The sequence below is a fragment of the Neodiprion fabricii genome, chromosome 7, assembly GCF_021155785.1.
Source record: "Neodiprion fabricii isolate iyNeoFabr1 chromosome 7, iyNeoFabr1.1, whole genome shotgun sequence".
Lineage (NCBI taxonomy): Eukaryota > Metazoa > Arthropoda > Insecta > Hymenoptera > Diprionidae > Neodiprion > Neodiprion fabricii.
Window position 1 is genome coordinate 2,828,019 of NC_060245.1, and position 25,912 is coordinate 2,853,930.

The 25,912-nt window shown below is 39.3% G+C and overlaps 3 protein-coding genes across 3 annotated transcripts; all 3 read right to left on the reverse strand.

The window, feature by feature from the left end:
* Nucleotides 1-398: 398 nt before the first annotated feature.
* Nucleotides 399-3,409, reverse strand: LOC124187007 (UDP-glucosyltransferase 2-like). Its single transcript, XM_046579243.1, has 5 exons — nt 2,733-3,409; nt 2,272-2,642; nt 1,986-2,208; nt 1,057-1,276; nt 399-957 (listed from the first exon to the last, which is right to left on the reverse strand). Exons 1-5 carry the CDS (start codon nt 3,232-3,234, stop codon nt 660-662), a joined length of 1,614 nt encoding a protein of 537 aa, XP_046435199.1. The 5' UTR covers nt 3,235-3,409; the 3' UTR covers nt 399-659.
* A 391-nt stretch (nt 3,410-3,800) lies between these two features.
* LOC124186582 lies at nt 3,801-16,045 on the reverse strand. Its single transcript, XM_046578414.1, has 16 exons — nt 15,496-16,045; nt 15,058-15,428; nt 14,744-14,966; nt 14,417-14,636; nt 14,050-14,346; nt 13,800-13,894; nt 11,458-11,892; nt 10,765-11,138; nt 10,453-10,675; nt 10,165-10,384; nt 9,908-10,076; nt 6,612-7,122; nt 6,158-6,531; nt 5,846-6,068; nt 5,558-5,777; nt 3,801-5,469 (listed from the first exon to the last, which is right to left on the reverse strand). The coding sequence occupies exons 1-16, from the start codon at nt 15,971-15,973 to the stop codon at nt 5,172-5,174; spliced, it is 4,731 nt and encodes a 1,576-aa protein (XP_046434370.1). The 5' UTR covers nt 15,974-16,045; the 3' UTR covers nt 3,801-5,171.
* On the reverse strand, nt 9,260-12,110 carry LOC124187009 (UDP-glycosyltransferase UGT5-like). The gene is made up of 5 exons (XM_046579245.1): nt 11,458-12,110; nt 10,765-11,138; nt 10,453-10,675; nt 10,165-10,384; nt 9,260-10,076 (listed from the first exon to the last, which is right to left on the reverse strand). The coding sequence occupies exons 1-5, from the start codon at nt 11,930-11,932 to the stop codon at nt 9,779-9,781; spliced, it is 1,590 nt and encodes a 529-aa protein (XP_046435201.1). The 5' UTR covers nt 11,933-12,110; the 3' UTR covers nt 9,260-9,778.
* Nucleotides 16,046-25,912: the final 9,867 nt, after the last annotated feature.

Sequence of the window (25,912 nt, forward strand, 5' to 3'; positions counted from 1 at the left end):
CATTTCTCGTTTCAGCGGTCACAGATAAGAATTTCATTTGGCATACCGAAAGCATGAAGAGAAGTTGTGATCGCATTAAAGTATGATGAGTCTAAGAAAACTAATGGATAAAGATAATGCCGTATCATGTTTGATAAGTTAACGCACGGTTCTTAGCCACTAGCAGTTACTGGCAACGCTGGGAGAATAAAAAGATTATTCACTGGTTGAATCTAGTAAATTGAATGGTTAGGTGTTGAATTACTGATTGATTAAAAAATCGTTCCGATCACAACCATTTTTCACAATGATTTATCTTATGTTCATTTCGAGCTGATTTACTGAATCAAGTGCCTCGTCATAATTAGAGTCAACTTTTGAAGGACTGGATGAGGATACCAAAATCAAATTCGACCAAGAAATGGGTATTGCAAGTTTATTTCTCAAAAGACTTCAGTACAGTAAAGTAAAATGAAAATATGAGTCGATAACGTGAAAGTGTTCGGTATGATGGGTAGGTTTAATTATTCGTATCGCGGCCTGGCGAAAAATTCTAGAGACATGTTAGAATTTCATTCGTGCCATTCCAACTTTGACTGATATTTCAAGAGTTGATAATATCAAAAAAATATCATTGCGATAGAACATAGCTAATTGAAATCAACGCAACGTCTGGGAGGTTAACTTCGTTTCTTCTTTTTATCAACCGAATGAACAGCGAACGCTCTGATAGTGTAGATTACGCACTTGTATAATATGAGATTAGTCAGGATCAAAGTGATAACGAACGCAGCGGAAAGAAAGGCGATTATGTCCATGTCCTGACGTTGGTACCACGGCTCCTCAGCGGTAGTCGAATGCAGGTATGGAGCACCTCCGTGTCGTATAACGTGTTCCGTCCACCAGACCGCACTTTTAAGTGAATCTTGCGGTTTGTCCTTCAGCAACGAGCGCAAATTCATCATCTTCTGTTTGTAGCTGAAGCATGGATAGATAAGCATGAGGTATTACTTGTCAGTTGATACCAGAATTCAGAGAGAAATGTCATACCAACGAATTGAAAATTGAGAATCTTACCTCGCATTACGTGCAACGGTATTTATCGCATCCAGTAGATCATCTTTGGTGACGTCGGTGATCTCCAACTTCTTGGCTACGCCAAGAGACACCATTTTATTCACGTTCACATCTTGGTCCCCCATTACCGGCAACCCAACCAGAGGCACACCGTGCGATACGGCTTCTTCCGTACTCTGGAGTCCACCCTGGTACACGAAGAGCTTGATGTTGGGATGAGCTGTGCCAACGAAATTGAGGCTTCAAATGACGACGTACATCACATCTATCATTGCTTGCGTACAATCGTTTTTGCCGTGAGAATTACACAGGTCTGCAACCGAAAAACTGCACAGGTTTTTTTTATACTGTTTTTTAAATAGATTTTTGCTCACTGGAGCCGGAAAAAATAATCTAAAAATTCCATCACGTCACGTTGTTTGTTCAATTCGTGTTTGTAGTTTCATTCAGAGTGAAACTCCGGTTTAATTCGAAATCAGATATCCTGTTCTTGATTTTAAAAACCCTAAGCAAAAGTGATTTCTTACTTCCATTTGATATGGATAAGATTTAAGAATGAGATTCGAGAATATATACAAACAGAGAAATAGAAAATGGAAAGCTGAAGCGTGTTCGGTCAAGCATCGATATAACGCGTATTTCATAGGCGAAAAGAATAAATACGGAATGTTAAACACACTTTATGAAGAAATTTTTTGTTTGATTTTACAAGAAACATTGTTCAGTTCGTTGTAATAATGTGGTGATTTTCGTCATTAATGTTATGCTTTTTGTTATGCAAATACCTTGTATTTTGCAAGAACACTGTACGTATTGGAGGGAAATGGAAGTCATTTTTGAATTCAGCCCAATCGAAAACATAACATTTCTCAAAAACATCCTGTGCAGCTGAAAAAAAATATTGTTTTGCAGACTTGTGTTGTCAGTACCTAAAATAGCCTGTTGCGGTGCCCACTTGAGGATGATCACGTTGTCCGGTTTGCCTTCGAGCTCATCGTTCTCAAACTTCCAAATCACTTTGTATGGGAGCTTTGAAAACGCGGTTATGAAAGCGTCCCGTGTTTTCTTCGACAACGTGTTGCTCTTGACGTTCGATCCAAGACTCATGTAGATAAAACCCTGCGTAGCTTCATCCAAAGTTTTCTGAAGATCCTGCCAAAGGGATTGAAAAATCTTATTTGTTACCAGATTATGATACCATAAAATGAACGTTACCTTAGGCAGAGGCTTGCGTTTGTCAGACACGTGAAAGCCACCGATTTCAACGACCTTTGGAACATTCGGCCTAACGAAGGAAATCGGTTTCTGCTGATTAACGAAAATTAAACTAATGTTTTTCTCCATTTCGTGAAGATCTTTAATCTCAATGCCGAGATACTTTTCGGCAAGTTCCTTGTGTTTCGGTAAAGTGACAGTTCTGTAATAATGAATTATCCTCCAACTGTAAATGAAATTTTGAAGCCGCTGCCACGGCATCCATGAATCACCCCCTTTCACGGTCATTTCCAAAATCGATGGGTGAGACGGTAATATAGGTTCGCCTATTCCATATTGCACACCTAGCTGCAGATTCGCACTGGCGATACCTCGAATAGATGAAAAAAGTTTATATGTCAAAAAAAAAAATTAACGCATAGGTTGACAGAGAATATTCTAGATGAATATATATCGCTCACCAATTAACGGAGCCTTGAATCGTTCGGCTAAGGCCATAAAAGCAGGCGAAAAGAATATCTCCATCAATACCAAGTCAAACTTTTCACCGCTGCCTGGTTCGTACAATTTCTTGAACTCCGGAAAACTGAATATCTGGGTAACCTGCGAGCTCATAATCGTTTCAAGCATCGACAACCTTGAATACCAGTCTATTTTTCCTCGAAAATCCACAACACTACCGATGTAGTTTTTCTCCTTGTAGAGGAAGCTGATATCGATTTCTTTGTAATTTTTCAAAGTCGAGTCTTTAATCGGGTCTGTCGTCACAACAACGAGTTCGTGGCCTCGTTTATTCAGTTCCAAGGTCAGCTTCCGAAATACCGATTGGTGGCTTATCGATGGTGCTGGGAATATGCTCAATATTCTCGCTCCATCACCGCAATCTAATCGACACCCAAGTAACATCAACGCCGTGAAAAAAGTCCACCGTGGCATGTTGCTACTAATCTTCCACAATTCCATACTTCACACTCTGTACTTCGTTCGTCTTAGCAGTTAAACTTTTGTACCCAGGCTGCCAGGCTAAAGTTGATTACTGCTCTCAACTGACAATTATGCGTAAATACACTTGCTTAGATAACTGAACTCTTCACATTCTGGAGTTTTTATACGGACAGAAGACAAATCCAGAAACCGGCTGAAAGTAAATACAGTAATCGTTGCCTATTAAAATATTTACCCCAGCTGCCGATGTTGATTACGGCTTCCAACAATCATACGTAAATACATTTGCTTAGATAACTGAACTGAAAAAGATAAGTGTAGTGAAGACGCTAATCAGTCAAGCATCGATAACAAAAGATCAAGCATTGGTTATGTATAATATGACCTTGAGTAGCTTAACTCCAGGATTGATTAAATAAATTGGATCACTTAATTAGTATTCCATTTTTCAGGCATGCCCTATTTTTCACAGCAACCAAATTTTGCAAATATTGTTTTGGTTTATGATTAGTTAATCATGAAAATCTGGAAATAATTTTTTGACAAATCAGTACAAATCTGTGACAAAAAGTTATCAAGCTTCGTAATTTTCAAGCTTACGAGTTCATTATCAATTCATAATCATTTACATTTCAGTTCTATTCGTAATATTTCACTACTTTCACACATACATGTTACATGAACGGGAATATAACAACAAGCGCTTAGATTAGGTAATATTGAGTTGACTCAAAGAAGTCTGTTGTTAGACTGAGGCTCGCTAGTACGTCGCTGTTAATGACCAACATGACGTGTGTATACATTCGTGTGAATACGACAATATCTTTCCATGAGTAGATTCATTTTCGACGTACCGCTTATTTATACACGCTCTGTCATTTATATATGTATGGGACATTAGATGACATCACCATCAAGATTTCACATCGATGTCTGAGATTGGCTTTAAAATTTGCTGTATGAAAATACATGACAAAAAACGCAACCGCAATTTTTTTCAGAATTTTCTGACCCAGCATATCTGAAGTATGATTTAAAAACTTGGAAAACAACCCACTTTCTAAAATCTACGAAAACCCGGGAAATGCTGATTATTTTTTTTTTCAAATTTGACACGTATTTGAAGTGGGAGATTTCATAACTTTAGAAGATAAGCAAGAAAAATGATGAAAAAAAAATTATCAATATTATTAGATTGGATTTTTGACGTGAGAAGAAACATAGAAGCTCATTTGGGACGTTGAAGCATGGTGTTTTGTTTCTTCAAAATCTTCCATCTTCTGATAGGTGTTAAAACTTTTTTTTACATGTGGGCCGAAAAATTCCTATTCATCGATATTATGATGTGATTTTCTGTTCATACTTGTGTCAAAAATGCCATCCAATAATAAGAAATAATTGTTTTTTTTAGCATTTTTCTTACTTATCTTTTTAAGTTATGAAATGTTTATCTTCTAACAGGTGTCAAATTTTTTTTTTATACTTGATAAGATTTTCATGAATTTTTTTACAAAGTGGGGTGTTTTTCAAGTTTTTAAATCAGACTTCAAATGAGCTGGGACTAAAAAATTCTGAAGAAACTTGGCATTCTCATTTTTCAACACGTACTTTCATCTGAAATATTTCAAATCCAATTTCAGATATCGACGTAGAACCTTGATCGAAACATCATGGAATGCCACATATACATAATTTTAATGAGATTTAGTAATCCAGGCTTCAAAAATCGCCAACAATTGAACGCAGGTTATCCGTCTTTCTTCGTGGATGAGGTGTGATGACGGTTGCACAACGAGCATCGAGATCAGCCTCGATTAGTGTAAGCAGAATTTCGTTAATAGCTTTGACTGAAAAGTGGACTCACTGTTACATATTCGCGTCAAATCCGAATACTTATCAAACTACCGACTTGCGTCAGCAAATGAAAATGCATTATGTAAACTGTAGCGATTAATCTAATTACGCTTCTTACTCTTCTCGACTGTCGGGTGACTCGCTAATCTAATACTTAAAATTACACACTTGTAAAAAATGAATACCGACAGAATTGATAAAATGACAAACATGGCGGAAAGAAACGCTATAATGTCCATATCCTGACGTTGGTACCACGGTTCGTCAGCGGTTGTGGAGTGCAGGTGTGGAGCACCTCTGTGTCTTATCACGTGTTCCGTCCACCAAACTGCGTTCTCAAGCATATCGTGAGGTTTGTCTTTGAGCAGGGAACGCAAGTTCAGCATCCTCTGCTTGTATCTTTAAAATAACAAAGGGTTCGTACATATAAATCATGGAGGAAAATGAGAACATTGATAGGGAACTCATGAAGCCTCAAGAATCTTACCCGTCGTCACCTGCGACAGTGCGTACCGCCTCAAAGAAATCTTTCTCGTTTATGTTAGTAATTTCCAGCTTCTTAGCAACACCAACAGACTCCATTTTCCTGACATTCATGTCCTGGTCACTCATAACCGGCAATCCGATCAAAGGAACACCGTTAGAAACGGCTTCTTCTGTACTCTGAAGTCCACCCTGGTATATAAATACCTTGATGTTTGGGTGAGCTATTGGAAATTATTGTGAATATTAATTTAGTAGTCTTATCCAACGGGGTTCAGTATATTTTTCTTACCGAGAACAGCCTGCTGTGGTGTCCACTTCAGGATAATCACGTTTTCCGGTAGATTTTTAAGCGTATCGTCTTCAAACTTCCAAATCACTTTGTAGGGAAGCTTCGAGAACGCGGCAACGATATCTTTCCGTGCTTTTTCGGGCAACATGTTGCTCTGGATGTTGGATCCAAGACTCATGTACACGAAACCTTGTGTGGCTTCATCCAAGACCTTCTTAAGATCCTGTCAAAATAATGAGAACAGTTTCATAGAACTATTCAAGAGTCTACCTGCTCAAAATAATTTTGACAAATGGAATTCTAAGATTATACCTTTGGCAATGGCTTTATCTTATCTGCGACGTGAAAGCCACCGATTTCAATAACCTTGGGCACGTTCGGCTTGGCAAAGGAAATCGGCCCTTGCTGATTAACGAATATCAAGCTGACATTCTTCTCCAAGTCGTGGAGGTCCGGAATATCAATTCCTAGATATTTCTCAGCGATTTTCTGGTATTTTGGCAAAATCACGGTCCTGTGGTAGTGGATGAATCTCCAACTTTGGATGAAGTTGTCCAATCTTCTCCACGGTATCCATGATGACCCGGGAGACTTCATGTCCAGCTGCCAGTTCGACGGATCGGAATGCAATATTGGATTGCCGATCGCGTACTGCACGCTTGTTTGCAAACTTGCACTGACGATACCTTCGTTCAGAATTACAGAAATTTCGAGTTACGATTTTGTAACGGCTACAAAATAATTTTCATAAATCTGACTCACTCACCAATCATCGGGGCCTTGAATCGTGCGGCGAATGACATAAAAGCGGGAGTGATAAACATTTGCATCAATATTAAATCAAACTCCTCACCGCTGTTAGGATCGTACAGTTTCTTGAGCTCTGGGTGCTCGAATATCTGAACTGCATGCTTGCTCAGCATCGGTTCAAATACCTTTAGGAGCCCAAACCAGTCGACGTTTCCCCGCAGGTTTATGATATTTGGCAAAGTATCTTTGTCACTGTACTGAAAACTGATATCAATTTCCGTGTAGTTTTTCAGAGTTGGATCGTTGACCGGATTCGGTGTAACGACGACAAGTTCATGACCTCGTTTGTTCAGTTCCAACATCAACTTCTGAAATACGACCTGATGACTTACAGAGGCTGTAGGAAGTACAGCCAATATTCTTGCCGCATCGCCGAAGTGCCAATCACTCGCTAATAGCGTAAACACGATGAAAATAACACGCCACGACATCTTCGCACTGACGACTTCACAGACTGAATCGCGTTCCTACCAAGATCTCGATCTGCCGATGCCTGCAATTATTATTATCACTTCTTAACATTAAATTGCTAATAACAAGAGATAGCCTTGGTTTTGATAACCAAGAGATTGTCTATCAGCGAAATATTGCAAATAGGTTCAACCATTGTATCTGATCGGTGAAATAGAGGATTCAATGTGAGACGACATATATTCAGTGTATGACGTGTAAGTACGGAGGCGTTATGCGTAGGGTCACTCTGTCGATAAAGAAACGCTCACTCATGACAACTTCGCGTTTCCCCTTTCCCGAACTGGGAATATTTGTACAAACATTGACAGTATTCAATTATTTGGTGTGTGAACGTCAGATTTTTGAATTGAATGTTCCAGTGTGACGTGGTTGCTTCGATGCACTTTTCGAAGTAGAATAAAATGGTGTTAATCCGTTCGTTTTCCGGACCATTAGCTTGTATTACTCAACGACAATAAGTTGCCGTGAGAGGAAAAGGACGGTGTCATTGAGGAACGTGAAGATGCACGTTATATGGGGTTTAAATTCGTCAATAATCAGGGATTTAACTGGGCTACATTGAAGGATTCGAGACCCATATAGAGAGAGAAAGGGAAAGGAATAAGCAGAGAAAATCCGAAGATAAACGCTCATAAAAATATCTTTTTCGCCCTGTCCCCTGCGATCCAATTTTTTCACCCCTTGTCTCAGTCTTTCTTCATCGTCATATATTCTCTCTCTCTCTCTCTCTCTCTCTCTCTCTCTCTCTGTTTGTCTCTTGGCTTTTCTATACACCATTTTCTCAGCCTGTTTTACCACGGTAAAAATTCTCGCTCCTATCCCGGCTGATCTTGCGATGATGGTAAGGCTGAATTTGTGTGTGTGTGGGCTGGTATACCGTTGAAAGGGATGATTAATGACTGGAATATTGAATCGAGGGAGGCCCGACTTCCAATGGTGACTTTGTACACCATTATATACTTCTCCTGCCTTTTCGAATTTTCGTACAAACATAAAAAGAAACCGACGTGCTGCACGATCGGCTTAACACGAATTTCATTCAGAGCTGATCCATGGTTTGGTTTGACTCAGTCTTTCAACCTCTCGCTAACTGATCCTTTGGCATAATTGCGAAAATGCAAGTCACAGTTTCATTAATTACACTTTGCTCCACCGTGTCCAGTCCAATTAAAAACATCACAATTCCATTCGTGTAACCTGGTAACTATTGATTTTCCCATCATCTGTTGAAGACTTCGGTGATTAAAGAATCCGGAGCAGAAGATCCAGAGCAAAAATTGCAAAACGAACAAACGTTGTCATGAACGGGTCTAATTAATGTTGACTCGTTGCGCAACGGCGAAATACCTCGGGACTGGTAACATTCCGCTCGCGAATAAATCCCGATGCTTTGATTGTTCTGACGACGCCTATTTGTGAAAAAGTCGCTGACAATAATAATGAAGAATATTTAAAAATTTCGGTACATATTACAGCGCATTGAAGTCTGTCGTTACACAATCTGAGTGAAAAAAAGATCTGCCACTGTGTTCAAAGCTTTCGATAAAGTTAATACAACGCCCCAGTATCCATGATCTATGATATTTTTCGCTTCTTTCTCGATACTAGCAAACTTGTAGCATTAAACAGTGTCTAATTTTTACAGAACTCAAGAACTCGGATGAATTATAAAGGTTTTCGATGTGGGAACACCTAACACACTGATGACCAGAGCCAACAACATTTGGGTAAGTGACAAACCTCTTTCAATACCAAGTCAAACTTTTTCCGCTGGCCAGTCTGCTATATCAACGAATTGAAAATTAAGAATCTTACCTCGTACCACGTGCAACGGTACTTAGCGCATCCAGTAGATCATCCGTGGTGACACTATTTTATTCACATTCACGTCTTGGTCACTCATTACCGGCAACGCGACCAGAGGCACACCGCGCGATACGGCTTCTTCCGTACTCTGGAGTCCACCCTGGTACACGAATAGCTTGATGTTGGGATGAGCTATGAAATTTTTCGGCCCATATTATAATGAGCGTTCATTTTCATCCATATGTCAAAAATGCAATCAAATAATATGAAGTTTTTGTTTTTGTTTCATCATATTTATTATTTATCCTTCAAAATTTATGAAATCTCCATCTTTCAATAGGTGTCACCATTTTTCAAAAATATTTTATACAAATTTTCTAAATTTTTACAGATTTTAGGAAGTGTTTTTTTCACGTTTTTCGCGTTTTCATGCCTCAGAAACGCTGGGACTAAAACATTCTGAAGAAAATTGGCATTTTAATTTTTAGTCACGTACTTTCACATAAGAAACTTGAAATCCAATTTGAGATATCGACATAGAATCTTGATCGAAACATCATGGAATGCCCCAAATATATTCATTTTGATGAGATTCAGTAATCCTGGCTACAAAAATTGCCAAAAATTGAACTTAAGTTATCCTTCTTACTTCGTGGATGAGGTGTGATGACGTTTGCACAACGAGCATCAAGATCAGTCTCAGTCAACTTCAGCAGAATTCGTTAATAGCTTTGAATGGAAAGTGAACTTACTGTTTCATATTCGCGTTACAGCGGAATATTTATCAAACTACCGACTTGCGTCAGCAAATGAAAATGCATTATGTAAACTGTAGCGATTAATCTAATTCCGCTTCTTACTTTTCTCGACTGTCGGGTCACTGCCTATTCTAAGACTATAAATTACATACTTATATAAAATAAATAGCGATAGGATTGATGAAATGACAAACATGGCGGAAAGAAATGCTACTATGTCCATGTCCTGACGCTGATACCACGGCTGGTCAGCGGTTGTGGAGTGTAGGTATGGAGCACCTCTGTGTCTTATCACGTGTTCCGTCCACCAAACTGCGTTCTCAAGCATATTATAAGGTTTGTCCTTAAGCAGGGAACGCAAATTCAGCATCCTCTGCTTGTATCTTTAAAATAACAAAGGGTTCGTACATATAAATCATGGAGGAAAATGAGAACATTGATAGGGAACTCGTGAAGCCTCAAGAATCTTACCCGTCGTCACCTGCGACAGTGCGTACCGCCTCAAAGAAATCTTTCTCGTTTATGTTAGTAATTTCCAGCTTCTTGGCAACACCAACAGACTCCATTTTCCTGACATTCATGTCCTGGTCACTCATAACCGGCAATCCGATCAAAGGAACACCGTTAGAAACGGCTTCTTCTGTACTCTGAAGTCCACCCTGGTATATAAATACTTTGATGTTTGGGTGAGCTATTGGAAATAATTGAGAATATTAATTTAGTAATCTCATTCAACAGGGTTCCGTATATTTTTCATACCGAGAACAGCCTGCTGTGGTGTCCACTTCAGGATAATCACGTTTTCCGGTAGATTTTTAAGCGTATCGTCTTCAAACTTCCAAATCACTTTGTAGGGAAGCTTCGAGAACGCGGCAACGATATCTTTCCGTGCTTTTTCGGGTAGCATTTTGCTATGGACGTTTGATCCAAGACTCATGTACACGAAACCCTGCGTAGCTTCGTCCAAGACCTTTTTAAGATCCTGTCAAAATAATGAGAACAGTTTCATGAAACTATGCAAGAGTATATCCACTCAAAATAATTTAGATGAATGGAATTCTAAGATTATACCTTTGGCAATGGCTTTATCTTATTTGTGACGTGAAAGCCACCAATGTCAATAACCTTCGGTACGTTCGGCTTGGCAAAAGAAATCGGCCCCTGCTGATTGACGAATATCAAGCTGATATTCTTCTCCAAGTCGTGGAGGTCCGGAATATCAATTCCTAGATATTTCTCAGCGATTTTCTGCTGTTTTGGCAAATACACGGTCCTGTGATAGTGGATGAATCTCCAACTTTGGATGAAGTTGTCCAATCTTCTCCACGGTATCCATGATGACTCGGGGAACTTCATATCCAGCTGCCAGTTTGACGGATCGGAATGCAATATTGGATTGCCGATCGCGTACTGCATGGATGTTTGCAGACTCGCACTGTGGATACCTTTGATCAAAATTACAGAGATTTCGATTTTAATCAAGGTTAGGATTTGATGTCGGAGATATAAATTTGAAAATCAGGTGAATTCGAAAAATTAACGACGGAGCCAGGAATCGAACCTGGTATCTAGAGATGCTCGACCGGAGCCTTACTCCACTAGACCTCCTAGCCGCCCCGACTCTGTTGTCGTTAATTCCTCTCATCACCAGCAAGTTCAAATTTGTTTTTTTGTGCTTGGTATGTGTGAACAGAAAGTTTTCGTCTCTTTCGTTAGGATTTTATAACGGATACAAAGTAATTACCATAAACCTGACTCACTCACCAATCATTGGGGCCTTGAATCGTGCGGCGAATGACATGAAGGCGGGGGTGAAAAACATTTGCATCAATATTAAATCGAACTTCTCGCCGCTGTTAGGATGGTACAGTTTCTTGAGATCTGGCTGCTCGAATATCTTAGTTACTTGCCTGGTTATCATCGGTACTTGAACCTTCAACCACCCAAACCAGTCGACTTTTCCTCGCATGCCTATTATATTTGGCAAACTATCTTTGTCATTGTACTGGAAACTGACATCAATTTCCGTGTAGTTTTTCAGAGTTGGATCGTTGACCGGATCCGGTGTAACCACGACAAGTTCATGACCTCGTTTGTTCAGTTCCAGTGTCAGCTTCCGAAATACGATCTGATGACTTATAGAGGCTGTAGGAAACACAGCCAATATTCTCGCTGCGTCGCCGAAGTGCCAATCACTCGCTAATAGCATAAAGACGATGAAAATAACACGGCACGACATCTTCGCACTAATGAATTCACAGACTGAATCGCGTTCCTCTCAAGATCTCGATCTCCCGAAACCAGCAGCTACTACTATCACTCCCACAACCCAAATTGCTGGTAACATCAGTTAGCCTTGTTTTATAATAGCCGAGGGATTTTCTATCAGCGAGATATTGCAAATAGGTACAGCCCTCCTATCTGAACATCCAAATAGAAGATTTAGAGTGAGATGACATATATTCAGTGTATGAGATAAGTACGGAGACGTTATGCGTAGGGTCGATCTGTACACACACTGTAGATAAAAAAAAAAAATACGCTCACGCATTACAACTTCGCGTTTACTCTTTAGCAAACAGGGATTATTTATACAAACATTGACAGGATCCAATGATTTGGTGAGTGAAGATCGGAGTTTTGGATTGCAATTTCCAGTGTTAAGTGGTTACTTCGATGCACTTTTCGAAGCAGATTAAAATGGTGTTAATCGATTCATTTTTTCGGACCATTGGCTTGTTTTACTCAATGTCAATAAATCGTCATGAGATGAAAACGACGATATCGTTGAGGGACGTGAAGATGCACGTTATATGGGGTTGAATTTCGTCAATAGTAGGGGGATTAAACCGGGCGACACTGCAGGACTCGAGAGGTAGATAAATAGTGAAAGGAAAAGAAATAAGCAGAGAAAATCTAAAGATAAATGCCTTATAAAAACTTCTCTTTCGCCCTGTTCCCTACGAGGAAGTTCTGACTTCCAATAGTGACTTTGTACGCCATTATATACTCCTCCTGTCTTTTCGAATTTCCGTACAAACTTAAAAAAATTAATAAATTGACGTCCTGTGCGATCGGCTTGGCACGAATTTCATTCAGGGCTGATCCATGGTTCGGTTTTAGTCAGTCTTTCAACCTACCGCCAACTGATCATTTGGCAAAATTGAAAGAATGCAAGTCACAGTTTCAGTAATTACACTCTGCTTTACCGTGTCCAGTCCAATCAAAAACATCACAATTCCATTCGTGTCACCTGGTAACTGTTGACTTTTCCATCATTTGTTGAAGACTTTGGTGATTAAAGGATCCAGAGTAAAAATTGCTAAACGAACAGACGTTGTCATGAACGGGTCTAATTATTGTTGACTCGTTGCGCAACGCCGAAATACCTCGGGACTGGTAACATTCCGCTGGCGAATAAATCCCGATGTTTTGATTGTTCTGACGACGCCTATTTGTGAAAAAGTCAGTGACAATAATGATAAAGAATATTTAAAAATTTCGGTATATATTACAGCGCATTAAAGTCTGTCGTTACACAATCTGAGCGAAAAAAAGATCTGCCACTGTGTTCAAGGCCTTCGATAAAGTTAATACAACGCCCCAGTATCCATTATCTATGATATTTTTAGCTTCTTTCTCGATACTCCAAACTTGTAGCATTAAACAGTGTCTAATTTGTACAGGACTGAAGAACTCGGTGAATTATAATGGTCTTTGATGTCGGAACGACTAACAGACTGATGACCAGAGCCAACAAGATTTGGGTAAGTGACAAATCTCTTTCAATACCAAGTCAAACCTTTCCCGCTGGTCAGACTCAGCTATTTTTCAACCAAATTTTTAATGATGCGTACGTTGACGATAGAGTGCAACGCAGTCTCGAGAAACGCCGATGCAGCGACAATAAGAGACGGTGACATCTTGATACAGGTAAAGTCACACACTCGATAGAGCTTGTTTCAAGAGTCTAATTCGTATGGGTCTCAAGTCTTGCGTTATGGACGATCACCCAATGCCAACGTACATATATTCATACGTAAATGAGAGACAATGAGCTTTTCATCAGTAGGAAAAAATGGTATCGGTACGGATACGTTATTTACGATTAGCGTACAATGGATAGGGGCTGATTCCGAAATTCGTGGGATCATAAAACTGGTTACTTCCTTCAACTTGATACAATCGAGCAAATATTTTGCTATCAAAGTCGACTTACGCAACTCAAGATAAGAGTATACTGGACAGATATAATCGATTTATTACTACTAAAGATTTATTTGATGAAATTAATGACGTGGAATCGTGAAATTGGAACCTCAATATTGATTATAAAAGTGGATTGCAAGATGAGGCTAATTTCTTTTCTCTTTCTTGTTAACTGGCCGGTACCTGAAGGCTTTGATATTGTAAATAATACATTTGTAGGTTATTAGTAATACCAATATTAAAATTGTAACGAATGTAGCGGAAAGAAACGCTATTATATCCACGTCCTGACGTTGGTACCACGGATCGTTTGCGGTTGTGGAAAGGAGGTATGGAGCACCTCTATGGCGTATCACGTGTTCCGTCCACCAAATCGCATTCTCGAGTGTATCGTAAGGTCTGTCTTTGATCAGGAAGCGTAAACTCAACATCCTCTGTTTGTAACTGAAATATAAATGTGAACGGTAATGTGTGTTTAGAAGAGGTTGTGCACTCAAAGCCAAGATCATCTCACCTGTCGTCAAGTGCAACGGAACGTATTGCGAGCAGAATATCGTCTGCATTCGTGTCAGTGATCTCTATGCTCTTGGCAACGCCAAGAGATACCATTTTTTTCACATTCGTATCTTGATCACCCATGATTGGTATCCCGACCAAAGGAACACCGTGTGAAATTGCCTCTTCTGTACTCTGGAGTCCGCCCTGGTATATGAAGAGCTTGATATTGTGATGAGCTAGGCAGACGTGATTGAGAATTAAAATCACGGCGAGATCTATCAATCTTACATTGCGCCTGTTACAGAAGGCGTTTATTCGTCCAATCCGCAGTGAATTTCAGTACCCAGAATTGCCTGTTGCGGCGCCCACTTCAGGATAATCACGTTGTCCGGTTTGCCTTTGAGCTGGTCATCCTCAAACTTCCATATCACCTTGTAAGGAAGCTTTGAAAACGCGGTTATGAAAGCGTCTCGTGTTTTCTCCGACAACATGTTGCTTTTGACGTTTGATCCGAGACTCATGTAAATGAAACCTTGGGAAGCTTCGTCCAGAGTCTTCTGAAGATCCTATAATAGGAAATGAAAACACCGTATTGTTAATGAGAATCGTTGGTTCATTCACATTTTTGTGAAAAAAAAAGCAACAACTATTCCATACTGTAGGCAGAGGTTTTATCGTGTCTGGCACGTGCATGCCGCCGATTTCGATAACATTCGGTACGCTCGGCTTAGCAAAAGATATCGGTCCCTGCTGATTGACAAAAATCAAACTAATGTTCTTCTCCAAATCGGCTAGATTGGATACACCAGTCCCAAGAAACTTCTCTGCAATTTCCTGTTGATTTGACAAAACTACAGTCCTCATGTAGTGAATATGTTTCCAGCATTTCACGAAGTTCTTCAACCGTTCCCACAACATCCACGATGCTCCAGCCGTCTCTGTTATTCCCCAGTTCGATGGGTGTGATGACAGTATAGGATTGCCGATTCCATATTCCAAATGTATCTGCAAAGTCGTGCTCGCAATGCCTGCCATAAGCATATACGCTTACAGAAAGTTCAATTTTCGAAAGGTCATTCGGACCAAGTTACTTACCGATCACAGGAGCCTTGAATCGCTCACCAAGAGCCAAGTAGATGGGTGTAATGAATATCTCCATCAATATCAAGTCGAACTTTTCACCACTGTTCGGTTCGTACAATTTCTTCAACTCCGGATGCCCGAAAACTTGAGCGATCTGAGGGCGCATCTTTGGCTCATTTGCTAAAACCATATCGAACCAGTCGAATTTCCCCCGGTAATCAACTATGTTACCTATCAAGGTCACTTTCTCGTAAAGAAAGCTGATGTCTATCTCGGTGTAATTCTTCAAAGTTGGATCTCTGACCGGGTCCGTTGTCAAGACGACGAGTTCGTGGCCTCGTTTGTTCAATTCTAACGTCAGCTTACGGAACACGATTTGATGGCTTATCGAGGCGGTTGGAAATAGGCCCAATATTCTCGCGCCATCACCGCAATGGTAACAGCTTACCAAAATCGCGAAAACAACAAACACGTTACACTGCGACGTCATCACACTTCTGATACCAAACTCGGAGACTCACTTCGCTGAGTTGCCGACGTAACTGAGCAAATTATTATCCGGATGATGGATAGACCGTCAAATCTCGACCGTAAAGTGGGAGACGCAAGTGAAGTAGCTTATCCAGTCGACTTGGATTCGTATACGTTAGTTCTACATTTAGGAATTACTGAACCGTGCATTCCGAGTATGCGAGATAACCTCGATTGTTAGTGAGCCGATAACAAAGACGTCTTTAAGCCCGTTGAAAAATGATGCAGACACAAATTAGGATATAAAGTGAAGTGACCATTAGTACGATTTTATCTGATCGAGACTTTTGCGCACTTGTTAGTTCTGAATTACAGTGACTTCACTTGGTCTGGATTTGTATAATTATTGCGCCAAGCTGCCACTTGACTTTCAAAGCAATATTAACCAAATGCTGCACTAACATAATTGACTTGTCAAATAATGGATATGATCATTATTCATTATGTTGCCGAATTAGTTATCGACGGACCGTCATTGAAAGTTTGTTTTGAAACAGTTTTCGTTCGTTAAAATATCGATACCGCTCAATTAATGTGACATTTTTTCTCGACTTTAGACAATTATTGGAGAAATAAGACTCGTGGGTATAAATCGTCCTCAAGTATACTTTATTAGTTTTAGCTGACGTTTCGGTCAAAGCATGCTCGACCATTTTCATAGCCTATAATATAATTTAAAATGTTTGTACAAGGAGACTTATGAATCATTATTAAAAGGTATGAAGTTTCATCAAATGAAAATTTTATTGTTACACTTGTTCGAGTGAATTACTAAAACAAATGTTGGATTGGAGGTCATGATCGTTTGGGCAATTAAATGTGTACTTTAACGTTCAATTTACTCGATTCTAATAATTTTAATCAAATTCGGTTTGATATGTTTCATTGCAAGGGTGTTTGCCTTTGATGAAAATTGTTAGAACTAAGTAAATCAAACGTTAAAGTACACATTCATTTTCCAAACGATCAAGACCTGGAATTTAACTCACGTTCACTCACTCCAACAAGTTTGATAATAAAATTTGAACTGGACGAAATATTTTGCCTTTTAATAGTAGTTCATAGGTCTCCTTGTACAAACATTTTTGAATGCTTCGATCGAAAGGTCGGTTAAAATTAACAAAGTATACTTGAGGACCGTTTGCACCCACGATTTTCATTTCTTCGATACCGTTGAGGTCAGTGAAATCGGGACAAATTCGAATTAACCTGAATGATTTATTTTTAAATGACAGATAAAAATTGACAAAAAAACACTGTATCGAAAGCTCGCGATTTCTGTGGCACGAAATTGACCGAAAGTTAAAAAATTTTGATGATCCGTAGGCATACCAGTGATTCACGTACTTGGAGTTTGTAATTTTGTTTTTAGCGTTGTAATGTACATCGGATGAAAAAGCGAAGGGACTTTTTTTCTTGAAAACGAAACGGCGAAAAATCAGAGCCTATGCAGAGTTGATTTATGTTCACGGTCAAGTCGGCCGATGGTTCGGCAGCCTGGAGTTAGTAACCCTGGGTTTCCTACTCGCGAAGTAACGTATCGCACCCCCGCCTCCAGCCTCTTTGTACCCTCGTAAATTACCCCGTATATATACTGATTTTCGTTTACGAGAACTGCCAGAGGGATCCGTAAACAATCTACCTTACACTCGTATAAGTACTGCATCTCCAACAACTTATACAACCACCCTTCACTGAGGTTTTTCCTATTCAGAAGCGGAAGTAACGCACATTGCCCGAGGGAATCCATCGTTGGTAGGTATACAATTCGTGCAAAAGTTGAGGGCTTGAGGCGGACCTGCACTACGGGCTGATGTACACACGGTAGTATTTGACGTGGTATTCTGACGTTTACACGACTTCAAATGAATCCAAATTATGTCAGGTGTACGGAAAATTGAGCCGTGGTGATCATCGCATGACTTCACATAGACTCGAAATTACCTGTGGTAGCGGATTAATTCCAAGCGAATGAAACTTGGAAAGCGTTCGTCCGTTTCGCATAGTTTATTTATAATTTTTTCGAACGTGTTTGGTTACTTTTCCTGATTCAGGGTGCAGCAGCGAGTGGCCTAAAAGTAGGAAAATCGCGCGATAGTCGTGATCACTTACAATTTAGTCTCGTGGATATGTACGGTTGTCGGAATCAAGTGAAACATCCCTTTCCACCGACTTCCGACTATTTCTCTTTGTCCCTGCAGTCCCCTTGTGATTTTCTCACCGGTCGGGCGCTCGTGCTGATTGCACAAGTTTTGGCTCAGCTCAGCTCGATTTTCTTCGATTCCATCTCGAATATTATAAACCCCCAACACCCCGCGACGACGCGTAGAGAGAGGAGCGGAAAAGGGTGGAGAGAAAGACGGAGCAATATATAGGGATGAGAAGCAGCGAGGCGCGTGCCAGAAATGGCATTGGTATTCCTTTTTTTTTACCTTTTTCTTTTGCTAGCTCTCATTTTTTGTCGTTGATTTCTTTCGTTCTTTTATTTTTCTGCATCGTCTTCTTCTTCTTCTTCTTGTACTTTTTTTTTTTTACATCCTTCAGAACGTTTTTACATATTTCACATTTTGGCTTTCAAGCCGTACGAACTTTTTTTTTTTCAACCCCCCACAAGCCGTTTGAAAGCTGACTAGGGGAAAGAGAGACAAAAATTTTCCGTCAAATTTTTTCTTCTAATAATATATATATATATATATGTGTGTGTAAGAGAAGAATGGTTTTGTTTGGGCACGTGTACGGTTGTTTTATTTATTTTTTTTTATATTCTATATCTTATACTTCTTTTTTGTCAGCTACTTCTCGCTTCAAAAACATTTCTTTTTGCATTTTGTTCGACTCGACGTCGGTGTTGTTTTTTTTCTCTCTCTCTCTCTCTTTTTATTCTTCTTCGTCTTTTCTTCTTGCCTTTTTTCATATATACAAGGGCGTCAAAGCCTCTTATCTCTGGTCCTAATCGGTAATTACCAGAAGGGCGGACGAGCGGAAGAAGGGGAGTTGGAGATTTGTGGGCACCGGTATACCGATTCTTTATTCACTCCCCACCTTTTTTCTTTTTTGTTTTGTTTTTACCTCCTCACGCTCTTTCGCTCTTATGCTTCTTTTTTCCTATTTCATCCCCCTTATTTACGCGAGACGTTAATCTCTGCGGCGTAAAGATTTCTCTCCCCTGAAATACGGAACTGTTGTAGAAAGAGAGGAAGCGAGAGAGAGGGAGAGAGCGAAAAAAGGAAAAAGGCTATCATGCCTCACGTCATTCATTTCCAACTCTTGCATGTATATATCGAGTCAAGTTTTTCACCGCTTCGACCAATCTACCAAGTACACTTAATTTAAAAATGATTTATTATTTACCGAATATGCTGTAAAATTAATTTCGAACTCGCAGGAGAAGGAGGTTGAAAGAAATGGCATACGGAAAACTTTCGGAATGAATCGTCAGGCATTGTTCTTTTTTTTTTTTTTTCTTTCCGTAAAAAATTTAAAAAAGAATAAACAATTCTTTGTAATTCTCACATTAATGTACTTATCGAGGTATAATAACTCAATTTGTCGAATGAATCGAAAAGTAAGGAAATTATGCGAGAGTATACTTTGAAACAAGAACGTTAATATACATGTGTATGTATATAAGGGTGCAAAATATTGTGCTTGAATTTTTATGCTCGGGACATGGTAGATATTTGCGAGTTGAAGTGAGCGAATGGTGAGGGAGAGAGAGCGAAGGAGAGAGAGAGAGAGAGAGGCTAAGTGGGTACCCAACCACCATCCATCATTTAAGTATGTATAATTTAGTCTGGCGGCAAGCAAGCGGGGGCTGAACACAGAGTAGGCCGGGGGTACGACGCTGGGTGCGACGTGAAGGCTCACGGATGAAAAGGGTGAAGGGTGAACTTTATCAGAACGGCATCCATTACTTAACCGAAAAAGATTAGGTGCGCCTAACTCGGAACCTCCATACAGCCTAGCTTCCCGATCCGAATAACAGAACAGCCTTGTTGGCTGTTCTCTAAGAACGACTAAAGAGTAATCGATTTATTTTTCAAACTCGATAATTTTTTACTCTCAATCGGTTTTAGGTTTTTACTACCATAAACGATGCATCGCGATGGAAATTTATGCGATTAAGGGATGATGACGCCACTCCAATTGCCAAAAAAAAAAGAAAAAAACCTCTTCTTCGGAAGGTTCATTTAAAATATGTTATGAAGTATGGAGGAAAAATTTTTTATTATCATTTCGGTGCAAAATTGCCGCGACAGAGCCAATCTTTGAAATCGATTTTTTTTTTAAACTCCTTCACGGGAGGACGAATTTCTCGCGAAGTATAAGACCTGGCATAAAAAACTGAAAATTTTATAATCTATGTATTGTAGGCTATGGAAGTGCGTAGGATTTTTTTTTTTTTTTTTTTGCCTAATCAAATTTTGTTGATATAGTACACTTTTAAAATAATGAATCGGTTTTTAACTAAAAAATAAGCAAGTACATTGTTTATATAAAAAAGTTTACGTTGAATAAAAAAAAAAAAGGTTACACACTTCCATAGAGAATGTAATTTCGAAGCTACTGTCAAAATTTCAAATCGATCCATGCAACGGTGTTCAAGTAATCTGTCTTGATAGTTTGAAAAATGTATTTTCGAGAAAAAATTCATTCAAATTTTTTTGACCATACGTCCAAACGGATATTGTTTTTATAACTCTGAAATATGGTGTAAGCAAAAAAAAGCTTCCGAAATTCCAGTCGACCAGTTTGTGTCACACGTTACTTTGCATGAGTACAACAGACGAGAATTTTCCCCTTTCCATTCTTCTAGGCGTTTTCTTTTCTTTTTTCTCTTCTTGTTGATCTCCTTTTTTCCATGTTCTACTTTTTTTTTCACCCTGACCTTGACCCTTGGCGGGCCGAAAAAACTTCTTATATGTTATGCACGACCCTTACTCACTCGCTCATTCCCCTTGTCGTGTAGTTAAAAGGGTAACAAGTCACAAGGAGACGAAGCCGAAGAAAGATTGTTCAGGTTTTGTGTTTCAACCTGCGGTGAGCTCTAAGTGTACGTCGTTATTCAAGTCAGAAGTCTTGGCTCTTTTTTTTCTACGAAAGAAATGTTGTCGATAAATTGTAAAATCATTATCATTCGTAAAGAATTTTTATCAACTACACGATTGATTGTCAAGAAAACGGAAATTTACAAATTAACCATCAAATCATGGATTAAAAGTTTCTTGTAACTATGCACAGGCATTTTCAAATAAATAATTACCTAGCCAAAGATACCGTCGGAAAATCCATTTCTGATTTAAGATTATAAACAATAATTCTGATAATATGATGGGAAAAATTTTAGCTTGAATGATTACATATAATATACCTATTTTTGAAACATATTTAGGTGTGAATTTCTAAATTTCTTGCCTCGATATTTTCTTCTCTCTCTTCTACCTCTTCCCTATATTTTCATCCCCTTTATCTTTTTCGCCGTACACACGTCCCGGGTTCGCTTCTCGTTCGGAATAATTTCGTTACTCCTGCTTCAAAACACCGAGAATTAATTTCATTGCTCGGCGAGAGCGTCGAGGGTAATTCGAATGTTTTAACACCGAGACCCGCCACCAGTGTTCTTCCTAAATTCTCTCCAATTTAGTTTCCTAGACTAGCCGGAGATAAAACAAAAAAGAAAAAAGAAAACAAAAAACAAAAAACAGTAAGAATTATGCGAACACGAAGGAAATAGAAATTGCAAGAAGCAAAAACGCCGTAGCGAATAAAATTTTTCTCTTCAATTATCAGACCGAGAAACAAAAAAACTCCTCGTACCGAACAAAAATAATCCCCAAATTCGCGTAACGAAATAAATATAAATTTACCAATTTTTTCTATAAGCAATTAAAAAACAAAAAAACACACACACACACACAAGAAAATATAGAATAAAAATTTATTACTTTGTTTATATTTATACTTGAAACGTTTTTTTAGGTATAAAAATTAAAAAATTCATCCCCCTTTATTATCAATTATCGCACGTCGATAGGGTTCGAAATTCTGATAGACTCATATTCGGATTTCAGTTTAATTCGAACAAATATCATTATCGGCTTATACCGATTATTTGAGCGTAATCTCGAATTGCAAAACAGGATTGAAACAGGGCGTCGAATTGGCCGAGCGAGTGGCCGGTAGTTTGGTACTAGGATTTGTTTGTGCTCGGGTTAGCTGCGGTCACTCTTCCCGACCTTCAAATGTTTGCCAGCGCTTTCCCAAAGTGAGGCGGTAAACACTCCCACATTTTCAGGTCTCCTCCAGGGTTCGACGGGATTCGAGGCGGGCCGTTTCATTCCGCCATGCCTGTCCGCCGGCCGTCTGGGCGAGAGATTGCCAAGGGAAAACACGAGTGGCGTTCTTGCCCCATCCTTGCCATCCTGGCCATCCTGGCCATCCTGGCCATCCTCGACCTCAAATCGCCCGTAACACAGAGTCGAGAGCATCCTCCTCCCCGATCGCCGCCGCGCCGGCCGCAATTACCGCCGGTCAATTACCATCCCTCTTTACTTCCCCGTTTTAAACACTTTGCCGAATCTAAAAATGATTCGGAATTTCACCTAGGATTCTTCGATTTCCTTCGCAACGTCTCGAAATTGCGAAATTTTTCCCATTCTTCAAGCTGCGACAAGGTTGCGTGATTTTTTCATTTCTTTGTTTATTTTTTCTTTCGTTTACTCAGAAATTTCAAGGGATGCCAAGAAAAGCATGAAAAAAAAGCAAATTACACACATATGTGTAATGTATATATTTGATAAATTTACAAAATATGACAAGAGAAAGAAATATTTTGTAGGGTTTCAAAAAAAAAAAATTAATATCCAGTTTTACTTCGTTAATCGAATTCTCTTACACGAATGAAAAAAAGCGAACACAAATTCTTTCTCTCCGCGTACGGTTTATTTCTCAACGAAGATGGGGATATATAGAAATGAGCGATATTCGTTCAATTTGCCTTTTTTTCTTTAAATCAACGTACGGAGTTTGATCAATTTGCATATTTTACGTCCACCGTTGACAGTAAAAAAAATTTATCAACAATACGATGAAAAATCAAGGGAAAAAAAATACAGCGCTGGAAATCCCTCGGGAATGAACCCGACTATCACTTATCCTAACTATCCCATCGCAGACCCAACAAGGGACTGACTTTTATCCTGAAATCGGGGAACCGGATCGAGGTTGAAACCAATAGAGTAAATTTAAAAAAAAAGACTAAACAAAAAAAAAAAAAAGGTAAGAAAACAGGAAATGGAAATAAAATTTATGAAAATTGGTTATAAGTGCCTAGAATACATGAATTGTGCAATTCACCCTTATTCGTTAGGTACTTATAAAAAGCGAGTAAAAGAATAAACGACGCAGAAAATTATAAACGGAAACTAAAAGGGAGAATTTATACATAACAGGTAATTTTTTTGTTTCTTTTTTGATTCAGAACAAAATTATTGTACCAACATACGTATAGGGAATTCCATGCAACGTCTGGACCTCACCAATCTTGATTTTGTGCAAATTTTTTCTGCGATTCTTCCAACTCTGACACGTTACCCTGAATTTTTCATGTCAGTGGTTTATTATTCATAAATATTTCAAGGAATTTTGAAAAGGACCTTTGTTAAAATTCTTTAACAATTCTTAAAAATTCTTAAAAACATTTCAAGACTGTCGTCGTGATGGGTCGACTTTTTTCGGTTTTTCTTTTTATCACTGTTAAACGTTTCGATCAACGAAAACATTATTTAAACAGTCTGAAAATTTCACGAAAAAATTCTCAAAACTTCTATTTTTCACTTAGAACATTTGAAAATCGGTTTCATTAAGAAGTTGATACAAGAAAATTCAATTTACATAAGAATAGACGAAAATCGCTCTATATTGGAACCGGTCTAGAAATGTTCCAAGTGAAAAACAGAAGTGTTGACAATTTTTCCGGAATCTTCAGGCCTTGCAACCGATGTTTTAGTTGACCGTAAAAATTGAAAGTGCTGGAAAAAAAAAATGGAAAAAACAAACGACACATCATAGGCCTGGTCTTGAAACGTTTGGAATAGAAAATAAAGTTCCTGAGAATTTTAAGAAAGGTCCTTTCTAAAATCACTTTAAATATTTGTATAGAATTCAGCAGTTGAATAAAAAATCTGAAAAAATTCAGGGTACTTTTTCAGAGTTGGGACAATTGCAGAAATTTTTTTAAACAAGATCAGAAATCATCACGGTCAGACGTTGGTCGATTTCGCATGGAATTCCCCACGTATACGTTATATATTTCATTACATTGACAAATCGCTTACCTCCGTTGAATTCAAAGGAGAAAGAAAAAGGAAAAATGTTGCATAGGGGGAGAGAGAGAAAGAGAGAGAGAGAGAAAATGAGGTAGCTATAATCCTCGAATCTTCGCCGAATTGGAGATCATGATCTAGCCGAAGTTGCACTCGGATTTCTCAGCTCTGAAAGCAGCTGCTGACGCCGAATGAATCAAAGAGGTGCAGAGCTCGACGAGCATTCGAGAACCGCGAGTTTCTTCTCCTTCTTCTTCGTCTACTTTTTATTTCTGCCGTTTCTCGTGTTCCTCTCCGAATTCAGCTGTTTCTTTATCTTCGAAACCGTTTCGCGTTCTTTAGTCGGTTCGAGCTTCGTTTACCGATATCACCACGTGTACGGATAATTGCACCGAGCCACCGCCGGTCAGATAAGAAGAGCGACTTCGCTGATCGGGAGGAAGAGAGAATTGGGAAGGCCAGGCGGAATGGGCTTCCTAAGACATCGAATACCACTCCTTGCTGCAAACTCTTGCTGTTTGCTAATCTAAATTGCGACCCGAAAATCCAACCGAGCACCCGGCATATCCTCTCGTCTGCGTCGTCAGCGATCCTTGTTTCTGATCCTTTCCTCGATTTCGTCCTTGTTGAGAAGAAAAATTCAAGGAGAATTTTTTTCCCTCTTAATTCAACAAAAATTAGGGAAAAAAACCTTTCGATGCGACAGCTCGACATATTTTGGTTTTCTTTCTTTCTTGTGTTTTTTTTTTTTCTTTGAAATTTTTTGTTTTTCCATCGCTCTCAAAATTTCGAATTAGCCGAAACGGTAGGAGGCTGTTCGCACTTTACTCCGGATCACCCTCCTCTTCGTTTTTCATCTTCTCTCTCAACCCCTGCAGGTACACGTGAAAAAAACAAAAAAATAAATGCAAAAAAAAACAAAAAAAAAAAAAAACAGCTCGAGTAAGATAAAGAGAGCGGAAGACCGTCCTGAACGCGCGTTTTTCCCCATTGGGAACGGTAAAGAGAGAAGAGACGAAGAAAATAAAAAGAAACAAGGATAAGAAAGGTGGAAGGTGAGAGGCGAGGAAGGTAAAAAAGCAAAGCAAAATAAAAGCAAAAAGAAAAAAAGGCTACCGGAGAATGGAGCGTCGTCCTAATCTCTTTTTATTGGCTGTAACTGGCTGTGACTCGCGGCCGTGACTCGAAACCCTAAACACCGTCATCTCCTCTCCTCTCCTCTCCTCTCCTCTCCTCTCCTCTCCTCTCCTCTCCTCTCCTCTCCTCTCCTCTCCACTCTTCTTCCGCTATTGCTTCCGCGTGTGGCGAAGGACCCCTCGGATATATCCCGCTCGCATCCCTCGTCATCCCTCTTCGTCCTTTGCGCCCATCTTATACCCCGAGACGTTTCAATACCACCGCCAAGCTCGCCGTTCCTTCCGAGCCCTTCGACGCCATTTCGTATTCCAGCCACCTATAACGCCTCTCACGCTTCTCGCGAATCTCCGCGAAAACAAATTTTTTCTTTCCGGGACTGTCTCCGTCTCTCCGTTTCTCTCTCTCTCTCTCTCTCTTTTTTTTTTTTTTTTTTTTAC

What these genes read in the sequence shown, in the direction of transcription:
- LOC124186582 (XM_046578414.1), bottom strand. Translation starts at nt 15,973, where the DNA reads ATGACGTCGCAGTGTAACGTGTTTGTTGTTTTCGCGATTTTGGTAAGC. An exon ending in ATTCAAGGCCCCGATGATTG is followed by an intron (nt 6,532 to 6,611) that starts GTGAGTGAGTCA and finishes TTCTGAACGAAG; the next exon opens with GTATCGTCAGTGCAAGTTTG. An exon ending in ACTGTCGCAGGTGACGACGG is followed by an intron (nt 5,470 to 5,557) that starts GTAAGATTCTTG and finishes GTTATTTTAAAG; the next exon opens with ATACAAGCAGAGGATGCTGA.
- LOC124187009 (XM_046579245.1), bottom strand. Translation starts at nt 11,932, where the DNA reads ATGTCGTGCCGTGTTATTTTCATCGTCTTTATGCTATTAGCGAGTGAT. An exon ending in ACCACAGCAGGCTGTTCTCG is followed by an intron (nt 10,385 to 10,452) that starts GTATGAAAAATA and finishes TATTTCCAATAG; the next exon opens with CTCACCCAAACATCAAAGTA. An exon ending in ACTGTCGCAGGTGACGACGG is followed by an intron (nt 10,077 to 10,164) that starts GTAAGATTCTTG and finishes GTTATTTTAAAG; the next exon opens with ATACAAGCAGAGGATGCTGA.
- LOC124187007 (XM_046579243.1), bottom strand. Translation starts at nt 3,234, where the DNA reads ATGGAATTGTGGAAGATTAGTAGCAACATGCCACGGTGGACTTTTTTC. An exon ending in AACGCAAGCCTCTGCCTAAG is followed by an intron (nt 2,209 to 2,271) that starts GTAACGTTCATT and finishes TCCCTTTGGCAG; the next exon opens with GATCTTCAGAAAACTTTGGA. An exon ending in ACCGTTGCACGTAATGCGAG is followed by an intron (nt 958 to 1,056) that starts GTAAGATTCTCA and finishes TCCATGCTTCAG; the next exon opens with CTACAAACAGAAGATGATGA.